General features: G+C 47.1%; 1 protein-coding gene across 1 annotated transcript; it reads left to right on the top strand.

Annotated features, from left to right (window-relative positions):
- The first annotated feature begins 6,766 nt into the window (after window positions 1–6,766).
- Window positions 6,767–10,802, top strand: LOC142559210 (uncharacterized). The gene is made up of 3 exons (XM_075670840.1): window positions 6,767–7,371; window positions 8,447–8,654; window positions 10,411–10,802. The coding sequence occupies exons 1-3, from the start codon at window positions 6,841–6,843 to the stop codon at window positions 10,800–10,802; spliced, it is 1,131 nt and encodes a 376-aa protein (XP_075526955.1). The 5' UTR covers window positions 6,767–6,840.
- The last annotated feature ends 221 nt before the right edge of the window (window positions 10,803–11,023 follow it).

The raw sequence follows: 11,023 nt of genomic DNA on the forward strand, positions 1-11,023 counted from the left end.
TGCCCAGACAGTCACGGGTCCTCGAGAAAAAAAAATGTTTACCGAATCTCGGGTCGGTATTTTACGAAACCATTATGCCACCTTAGAGCTTTTCTTCCACTTTGTCTGAGCGCATTGATTGATTGATTGATTGATTGATTGATTGATTGATTGATTGATTGATTGATTGATTGATTGATTGATTGATTGATTGATTACCCGCCGGGGTTGCTCCATGGCCATGGTGTTCTGCTGCCGAGCGCGATGTTGTGGGCTCAATTCCTGGTCACGGCGGCCGCACTTCGATGGAGGCTAAATTTGAGATTGTATTTCATATTGGCACATCAGTACATAACGAAATGTATATTTGAATGGTGAGGATAGCGGGGGGAAAGCTGCATTTTAGCAGCCTAACTAGCGCCTACACACCATCGTACAATCGCAAATAATAGTAAAAAAAAATAAAGAAATCGTTCATGTATTAGATTTACGAGCACGTTAAGGAACCCCGTGCGGTCAGAATTACTCCGCAGCCCTCCATTACGGCGTCTCTTAGGACCTCAGAGTTCGTTTGGGAAGTTAAACCCCATCAATGAATGAATGAATCAATCAATAAATCAATAGACAGACAGACAGACAGACAGACAGACAGACAGACAGACAGACAGACAGACAGACAGATAGATAGATAGATAGATAGATAGATAGATAGATAGATAGATAGATAGATAGATAGATAGATAGATAGATAGATAGATAGATAGATAGATAGATAGATAGATAGACAGACAGACAGACAGACAGACAGACAGACAGACAGACAGACAGACAGATAGATAGATAGATAGATAGATAGATAGATAGATAGATAGATAGATAGATAGATAGATAGATAGATAGATAGATAGATAGATAGATGAGTTTGTACAGGCAAGATAAGCTTTGGCGAACGATTCGCAGGCAATGCACCACCGATATATGTGTGTGCCGTCGGCGAAAACGTAATAGAAAGGGCAACTCTGCAGCTTTTGTGGACTTCAAGAGGGAGCGTGGCACCTCTGTTCCAAAAGGCAACGATCCTTGCAGGATAGCAAAGAAAACAGGGAATGAAAGCGAAAACCTCCCTGGCAAAAGGCTGTGTTAGGGCGTTCCGAAGACACGTCCACACGACACGTCCACAATAGATCGTGGCTATCTACACGTACGAGCCAAAAGTTGGCGCAGAGGGGACGGCGAATGGTCATCTTTGAGACATGCTACAGCGTTGTCTGTTGGATCACTACTGATGGCCAAACTTATACACGTGAACGTGCGCTGGCATTCTTATATTGGAGGAAGAAATTGCGGCGGATGATATACTGCTTACATTGTATACACTGGGCCCTCTAATTAACCTTTCACCATGTTTTGTCATGTTGCCTCGTACAATTGTGTCCAGAGAAGGTGAAGGGAGTCATAATTCTTCTGTTTTGGTTAGATTTAGTAAATATGTCCGCATTTCACAAAAACAAAATAATCAGAGTAAGGCGCGATGTTTCCTAAGGCGCAACGAACGCCAAGACCTGGAAAACGGAACGGGTTGAGGTAGACAGTTAGCTGAACAGGCGAATGAAAGACTTCTACAGGCATGACAGGACTTTGCTGATCTTGCCCTCAAATGCACGCAAAAGGCGCAGAACGATAACTGGGGAGTGCCAGTACTATCACGTGTGCAGCAGTGGGCTGGATTTAGGCGGTAGGTAGTTGCGATTACGATGATGGCGCGCACACATCACGTGACTGATGAGGTTTATGCATCTAGTGGTGCCTTCTGTTGAGCGCGCTCGGAACCAGAAGACGCCCGAGAGTTGCGGTGTAGCGCCGGCTCCGCTCCAACATCCCGACGTGAGCTGAGCGCTAACCTCCACAGCGCTGCATGCATTTAGCGACACAGCGTATTAAAAAGAAGAGGCGAGAGTGAGTGATAGAGCGAGGCGGAAGAGAAAGAGAGGGAGACGGGCCCTGGCTTTTCTTGAAAAGCGAGAAAGCGCAGGTTCACCTCTCCTCGACCCGAGAAACACGCCATCAGAGTCACCTTCTCCACTCCACATCGGGGCGCAACATGCAGCAGCAGCAAGCGGACCTGCCGCCACCGAGGGCCTCGGAAGGGAACAGATAAAACCAGAGAGGAACGAGCCGCACTGCGCGCCGGTACGCGTGTCGGGGGCCTGGCCGGTCGGCCGGGCTGAAGGGAGCGACGACGACCATACGACGACGAGCGGGCGAGAGCAAGCACGCAGAGGTAACAAAGCTGCTCGGACAACTATCGGGATCAGAGAACGCCGGGGCTTCCGGAACAAATCGCACAGACACCGACGCTGAATTGATGACCGCCGGTTTAAAAGGTCTTCCACGACCGCCGACCATGCCTTCTTCTGGCTCCCTCTTGCCCCCCCCCCCTCTCTCTACTTGTCTCCTTCTCTCAGAAGCCAACTCAAAAGTCCAACTCGGCGCTGCTCCTCTCTTCCTTGTCCCTTTCCGACAGTTCATTCCTCCTCCTTCGAATTCCTCCTCCTCAACCGCCTTCACGTCGTGCGCCGCGCTGGCATCAACGACGCTCCCCTGGCTCCCCCCGCGTCGGCGCTCCCTACTTCTTAGTTCGACATTCTCCGACGACAGAAACTGATCGAACGCCAGCGCACTCTCCACTCGCTTTCTCGCCTCCTCCTGTTCGCTTTGGGTAGGTGGTGGTGGTGGCGGCGGTGGTGGTGCTGGCGGTACATGCACGACGGAGCACCCCCCCTTATAGCGTTCACGACTGGAAAAGAAGCGTCGTTCCTGCCCGCCATCTTCCCGGCCTTTTCACTTGCACCCCCACTGTCCCTCCCCTTTGCCGCACGTCTGTTTCTGTTGCCCCGTGCGTCGTAGCAGACGAAAAAAAGATGAGCAAGAAAAAGCGCGGACGAAAGGCGAACCAGACGAACTCGAATCAAGTCGATCGACCTCTGCCGCACACCCTTCGCCCAAGCAAAGTGGAGGGGGGGACCCGACCACGAAATCAACTTTACAAAAGCAGACCGAGACACGAACGGGCACTCCTTTCTCACTCCTCGAGCGAGCTAGGTGTACGGTTCGTATTTTTTCTCGGCTGTCACACATCACGACGGCTTACATGGGAGGAGTCCGAGTGCCAGGCCGGTTGCGTCGGCGTTGTCGCTGTCTCTCTGATTCGGTGCCATAATGCCGTGGATCGTCTTGGCTGGCTGCAGGCGCCACATGGCTGCACAGGCTAATGCGTCGGCTGCAACCTCGACCGCTGATAACCATAGTTGTATTATTTAATTCTTCAGTTTCCTATAGCTCGAGCCTAGAGAGTTGTTTCATTCTGTCCTTGCCTTGTAGCACGTCATTCCCGATAATGCAAGCCAACTCGGCTACAAATCTGCTTTCATCAAGGCCTGTGTGCAGCGAGCCGAGGTAATCGCGATCAAAGAGCGCTCGCAGTGCCTATAGGAAATATTTATACCTCCGATAGAGGGGGAGTGGGGTGGGTTAAAGTTCAGGTTGGCTTACAGGTCCCTACAGTTACGACTGAGGCCTGTAATGTAAACCGTCATGACGAATCCACATTTCAAAGTTATGCATACCAGCCTTATGTTATCGTTAACTGCTGGTAAAATCAGCCCTAAATTGTTACGTGCCGAAGGAGCCATCACGTTAAGGGACATTCTTGCATTCATTGTGCTGCCCCTCCTGGCGAAAGAAAAACGGGAAGTACACACTTTCTCGAATGTCATGCCCCCGCTTACACGGCTTACGCTTTACGCCAGCACACAAGCACAATGCAGTCATTCTTTGCCGGGAGCGCTCTAAACGCAGGCTACAGAGATGTCACCGCGAACGCCGCTATTTTTGTCAACATAACCGCTATCAATTGTACCGGTCCCTTGAACAAATGCATACGTCAGGTTTACGGCCCCATACGGCGCCTTGATAGATTTCGAGGCGACGTACCATGCCTGAGTAATTGACACCGCATCTTACATTTTAACGCCGACGAATACATGTTGCCGTTACGTTATTAGCGTTACACGGATTATGCAATGACGTCGTCGAGCTTGTAACACTGTCGCACAGCCAACACGGTGAAAAGATCCGCTTTATCTCGATCCGCTTATATCCAGCCGCAAAGGTGAAGCTGTTGAATAGGATGACAAAAATGGCGTGCGTGAGGTCACGCGAACACTCCTTACATTCAAACGGCTCTACAACGAACACGTTTACGGCGAACTGACCAGCGTAACGACGGATTGATTATGCCCCGGTCCCCAATTCCTATCTTCTATATGTATTGTGAACGTCTCTACAACGAAGACCACTACAACGAATTTGTCTGTACAACGTAGGAATCCAGGTGCACATCCCCGACAGCTGATGCTGACAGCTTTGCAACGATTGCCTCGCACCGGTGCCGACACAAACCTCCACAGACGTCACGAAGGTGCTCTCTGCGGCGTTAGGCTTAACAGAAACGCCTGCTACGCGCTTTACGGGCGTGCCGATACCAGTAGTCCTGCTGCACTGACGCGGGAATCGCTCAGCTGGAACGCTACTCGTTGTAACGCATCTACGGGTATACGACAGCTGACGAATACGTCGCAGTTCATGCCGTAATTGCAACTGAGTACCGACAACGTCTCCAGAGTCATCTAAGGCGGGAAGGACGCGAATGTCAACGACGTCTTCAGCGATAGGTCCTGCAGAAGAGCCAAGGATTTCGAGGTCAAGGGACGCTACAGCGGCAATCCACGACATGCAGCTTTCGATTTGCGTAGCTTCTGCGTTTCGCCACGGTGCAAAGCTGTGAACCTCGGCGCAATAACTGTTGACTGCAGCAGCCCATTCTGTTAGAGAAAGTGTGCAATAAAAAAGAACAGCGCAGCCTATTTCACTACAGGTCTGTGTGGAATTCCTGTTCAGTAAAAGGTTTTCTTTTGTTCAGCGTCCTTAGCCTGCTCTACTGCGAGCGGTACACAGTGTGCGTCTTTTACAACGAAGTGACCTGCATAACGTAGGATTTCGGAGGTCCCGAGCACTTCGTTATAAAGGCGTCTGACTCTATACCGAGGCGGAGCGGGGGTAACAAACAACAGCGCCTGTGGCGACATCTCGTGATGCTTTGCTCAACCGCGTTTCGTTGGAGTCTGTCTTCATTGTATTTTTGTTTCTTTTTCTCCTTCGCGTCACACTAGTTGGCATCAAAAAAATAAAAAAAAGAATATGACAGCGTGAGCTAAGTTCTCGTTGACCCGAAGACCCGCACGTCAGCGGATTAACGAAAACAACTACAGCGCAATTAGGCGAACAGCGCGGCTTCGCACGGTATCGTCCGCCGCTGCCGTACAGTACGTTTTAGCTCGGGCAAGAACGATAACGACAATGCTGTAAAAAGCGGTTACCACGGCGTTCGTAGACAGCAAACGGTTTACGGGAACGCCATCGTCGGTGCGGTGCAAAAGAAAAAAGAAAGCACAAATCGTTAACGGAAAGCGTGCGCGCACCGGACATGAAAAATGGCTTGTTTCTAAAATAGTGCGAGAAACTGTATTGACGAAAGAAGAAGGGGAAAAAAAGGAACGAAGAAAGCGCCCTGAAACCTGAAGCGCTGCCGTTACGAGAGCTATTATAAGCTGAGCCCGCGGGAAAAACCCGCTTAGGGCGAACGTTTACCGAACCCGTTGGCGTGACACGACGGCATCAGGCTGCCGATCGATTCACGTGATGGAAGAATGGAAAGAGCTGAAGGTGGACAGAGCGAATCGAACACTTAGCCGGGCGTATAGCGTGCTATAGAAGGGAGAAGAAAAAAGAACAGAGAAGAGGAAAAACCAAATTATCACGCGCTTATATATAGGTATACACCGTCAGCCTAAGAACACGCGTAAGTTATCTCGTACACTGTATTCATATCGTGCTTGGAGCAGAGTGCACTTGAAACGACGGTGAGCACTTACTGAAATGTGATGCCCCGCGCGTGTATCGACATGGCGCACTCATTTCGCTCCATTTCGTGTCTGTTATAGCACCGACTAAGGGCCAACTGCAACGAAATTTCGAAGCGCGTAGAAAGGCCACGCTTTCAGACAGTGTAACGTAATGGAAGAGCGAGGCCACCTGGCAAAACGTTACGCTAGAAATACGAGCGAATGCGTCGCGAAAGGCTCGCAAAAGGAAGCGTACGTTTCCGATACCGAAATTGGAATACGAAGATACCGCCATTATACCGCTCGCAGCGGAAGTGATGCATTACTCGGAACGCTACGAACCATCGCGGCTCCATGGCGTGGCCTCCGAGATGAGACGACGCTCGCGCTTGCCCGCATACAAACTTGCACGTAGGCTCCCTATTACACTTTAGGAGGCAACGTGCTGGAACTTGCGTCGTATATCTGCTAACCATCAGGTGAACGCGGAATTAGCTGCTACCTATACCTCGCTTATGAAAAAAAGTAGACAATTACCAGCCCTGCAACCTCGCCAAGACTACTTCAATAGTAGACAGTTTTAGTATAGCGTACGCAAGTATAGCGTACGCTATACGCTATTTTATAGCGTACGCTACGCAGCGGACGCCCATGACAGTTTTAGTTGGACGTTCCGCAAAGTCGGCTGAATAGAGGTGCATAACGCGCGACTGGCGTGTTTGAGCGTGGTTTGCAGTGCCATCTGACGTCGCCAAAAACAATTACGTTTTTTTAATCGAGCCAAGCCAAGCGATACCATAGCCGAAAGCAGCACGTTCGTGAGTTTACTGGCCTCGTTCGCAGCGTGCGGCTTCTTGTATTGCGATCGCTGTGCTCTGTACTACGAATAACTCTAGGCATGCCGAAAAGTATTCTTAGTGATCATCGCCTCCTGTCTGCGCTAACGTGGGCGGAGATCGACGACCTCATGCTGGCGCGTGTGCAACCACGGCATCTGAAAGGGGACCGCTCCATAGACGAGCTGGAGAATGAAATTAGGCGCAGCCGCGAGTCAGAGCTGCTGAGGTACCGTTCGCGTCATGGGCTGCTCGATATTGGAAAAATCGAACAATCTTTGTTTCGACAGCAGTTTCGATTTGACAAGGACGATATTCCAGAACTGCTCTCTGCGCTGAGAGTGCCTGAAGAGATCGTCAGCGCTCAGAATGTTAAGGTATCTGGCTGTGAAGCCTTGTGCATCACATTGCGCCGGCTGGCGTACCCCAACCGATGGTGCGATTTGGAGCCTATTTTTGGGCGGCATTCATCTGTGATGTCTAGTGTAACGTCACAGGTGATCAGTCACATCACAGCAACCTTTGGCTACCTGTTGAGCGATTGCAACAATCACCACTGGCTTTCACGTGCTTCGCTCAAGGATTTTTCGAATGTAAGTACCACGTAGCTGAAGTTCATATTCAAGCAGTGTTGATTTTTGTGCCTCTACCCATCACAGCATAAAGTAGCGCTGAAGCTTATCTAATGAAGCGCTAAAAGTGAAGTGTGATTGCATTATTTTCGTTATTTTCAACAACAGACTAAGAGCGTTTTCGGACACTTCATTAAAACTCACCTAATAATTTGCATAGCAACAAGTGATAGGATTCATGTGTAATTGTGTTAATTATTGCAGAAACGCATTTGAGTGTTGAAAGGAGCGCTGAAATGTTATAATTGCTGGCTTACATAGGATATTTCTTGGGCACTATAGATTATCGTGCAAGTGAGCACAGCATGCATATTCTTTAGTACATTAGAGTTTGTCGTGCTAAGATTGGCGAGAACAAGGTCTTTGATGTAGAGGATACCTAGAATCTGTTCTCTTATTGGAAGTGAATAGTTATTGTGCCGGTATGTCGTTCTTTCACTGAGCGGCGATACTGAGCATGTGTATCAGCATAGGAAGTTGTGTACAAGCTTATCTGTCACCAAAACCCCGAGAATAAATTTCCTGGTACACGCACTGTGGTGCTTCATGCCAGTATTAATAGCTGCAGATGATTATGGGGTGAAATAGCAGCAGCAACTAACTAAACGGCCACAAAATAGATACTCTAAATGTGCTTTCTGTTTTATTATGGAAGTAAGCTTATCGATCAGGGACTCTGAGAGCAGATTTAAAGTGATCACATGAATGTTTACATGCACCTGTGAAGTGCTAAAGAAATGTCCCAAGATGGGCAAGCAAGAAGTATTTTTGTATTCAATTGCATACAAAGAAATTCATGAAATAATCCAATTATACCTACTAACAGTCAACTGAGAATAACATTCTCAATAACAACTAATGCAATGTGGTGTGCATTGCATTTCTTTCTAAATCACTGTGTGTGGCATACATTGCATTTGTTCATTGATGACCATTTGCAGTTTCTGATGCAATAGGAGCAGCCATATTTCAAGAGTTATATTTGTATACCTTCAGTAGAGTAGCTTGCTTATATATTTCTTTTCCCTTGCTGCAGGCCGTCAGAAGTAAAGGGGCACCTCTCCATAATTGCTGGGCATTTGTGGATGGTACTGCTCGGCCCATATGTCGCCCAAAGAGAAATCAACAGGCATACTTTTCGGGGCACAAGAGGGTGCACTGTTTAAAATATCAGTCATTTATGTGCCCTAACGGAATTATATGCCAACTGGATGGGCCATACCCTGGCAGGCGGCATGATGCAGGTAAGTTGCCTTCTTGGATGCTACCATGAGCCTGTGCACTCTTATTTTGACTCAGTATATGTCAACAAACAATTTAGAATGTGCTCTAGTCAATGCACATTGAAATCAGCAAGATGGTGCTCCTACATAGCCATTTAAACACACTTTGTTCTTCCTGTACTTCACAGTCCTTGATGCTTAGATGTGCCTGAAAGTATCAGTGCAGAGTGCAGATATATTTCAGTGATAATGATGGCCGAGAGACCAGAATGGAGGACTGTTTTTTCAGAGGCGAAATTAATTAAATCAGCATCGAACGTGGAATGCAAAGGGACTGACATAATTACTCACTAGTTAGAAAGAATTTAGTATATGGTTACGAGTGCAGGGGACATTTATTTTAGTCGCAATGGTGAGCTCAAGAGTGGCAAAAGGAGTTGTTGCTGTTCACATTGTCTTCTGCCTCTGTCCTTTCAACACGGCCACCAGTCGTCGTCTTCTTGTGTAGGTGCAACAATGTTGTTTTGGTACATCACCTGTTATAAACGATACACTGACTTCCCAAGCAGCGATTATTAGACAAAAAAAGAAACACGATAATGTATACATACCTATAATGTAAAATGGATGGAGTGCTCGCACGGATGTATGCCCTTGTATGAATGGTTTATGCCTCATGTATTTGACTAGCTTATTCTTATGGATACCTTTCTAAGATGCTGCAGTACTTAGCAGTAGAAGCACCGAGGCTAACACATGTGGATTTGTTTATGTTGTTTTCATGAGGGTCACGCACTTCCTTGTCTATTTTACATACAGCAGGCTTGTTCGGGAAACATTACTTAGCCGAACCATACACGTCATGTACTGCGACAGTTGTATTACCAGCAGTGCATGCTATGACACCAACGATTGTAAGTACAACAATTGGGTACGGATTTGTGTTACTACTGAAATGCAAGCATGCAAGCACAGACACAAGGAAGAACGAATGAGACAATGCAAGCCCTTGTTCTCAGCTGGTACATGTATAGGTTTATTTTGCATAGGTTCTTGGGCATCGTTACAGAGAATGCCTTAAAGCAGTACCGACACAAAATTTCGAAGTCTAGATAACTTGTGAGGTCGATTCCTCTTGACACACACACACATCTACAGAATATTAAAAGCAAATGTAGCTGAAAGCATATGTAAAAAAGCAGTTTTAAATTATGTGCACACAAAAAAACACAATGTGCAGCACCTCACAACATACTCATCAAGAAATTGGGTTTGTAAACATCCCAGGGCATAACAACAGCACTACATCACAGGTTTGTGTTGGCCACTATGCGCCTTGTACAAGCTCTTGCTCGTCCCACGACCTAGCCCTTCATTGTTGCTCTCCCAGTCATCCTCAGTTATTAGTCATGCTTGTATGCTCTCACTGTCGCTGCAACAGTTCTTGTAGTGCCTGCCGAGGTTTGCTGCACTGGCCACGGACAAAATGCAAGAATTGAAGCACAATGTCAGCTGCATACTTGGACTAGTCATTATAAGCAAGGCTCTAAATAATTAACTGCTGCACGCTGAAGCAAATGAAGTTTTGTGTCGTGATAACAGGGTTCTTGACTACTTATTGTAACAGAAAAGATCATTTTTTGTGCCAGTGCTCTTTTAATGACTGCTTTCTTCACAATTTGTTCTACATTGTGATTAATGACATACAGATGAAATTACAACTGTGCATTGGAGTTCAGTTGTTCCTTTTTTATAGCATAGCTACTCTTTCTTACAGGCATACTTCAGGAAAGTCAAGCATACGAAAAGCTTCAGAGGCTTGTCGGCACGGAGACTTTCGTGGTGTATGGTGACCCTGCGTATCCATTGAGGCCACTTCTGATGAAGCCTTATGCTGGTGCCTTCCCCACAGCTTCCCAACGGGCTTTCAATTATGGAATGAGCCAGGTCCGGCAGGCAGTCGAGTGGGGATTTGGTAAAATTGTTTCTCAGTTTGCCTTCCTTGACTACAAGAAAAACCAGAAACTCCTCAAACAGGAAGTTTCACAGATGTACAAGGGAGCAACAATCCTCACTAACTGCCACACTTGCATGTACGGCAGCCAGGTTTCATCCTATTTTGGTTTGCACCCTCCTGACCTGGTGTCATACCTAAGGCTGCCTGCATGAACTGTGAGCACTGCTTAGTTATTTCCTAGTAGAATTTCAATTCTAATTACCGTATTTATTCGAACACAGGTCAGCGTTTTTTCTTCTTGGTAATGTTATGCAATGTTGCTTTGTGTCTACTACAGTGTGTTATTTTGCATTTATTTCTTTATTCTTTGAACATGTGCCTGGTTCAATTTAGTGCAATAGCAACACATTCTTCCTGTTTAATTCTTGCTTTT

Source organism: Dermacentor variabilis, chromosome 10, assembly GCF_050947875.1.
Source record: "Dermacentor variabilis isolate Ectoservices chromosome 10, ASM5094787v1, whole genome shotgun sequence".
Taxonomy (NCBI): Eukaryota; Metazoa; Arthropoda; class Arachnida; order Ixodida; family Ixodidae; genus Dermacentor; species Dermacentor variabilis.

Excerpts from the sequence above, each read along its gene's own strand:
- LOC142559210 (XM_075670840.1), top strand. The coding sequence starts at position 6,841 with ATGCCGAAAAGTATTCTTAGTGATCATCGCCTCCTGTCTGCGCTAACG. Across the intron at positions 7,372-8,446 it reads CGCTCAAGGATTTTTCGAAT|GCCGTCAGAAGTAAAGGGGC; the intron begins GTAAGTACCACG and ends CCCTTGCTGCAG. Across the intron at positions 8,655-10,410 it reads TGGCAGGCGGCATGATGCAG|GCATACTTCAGGAAAGTCAA; the intron begins GTAAGTTGCCTT and ends TCTTTCTTACAG.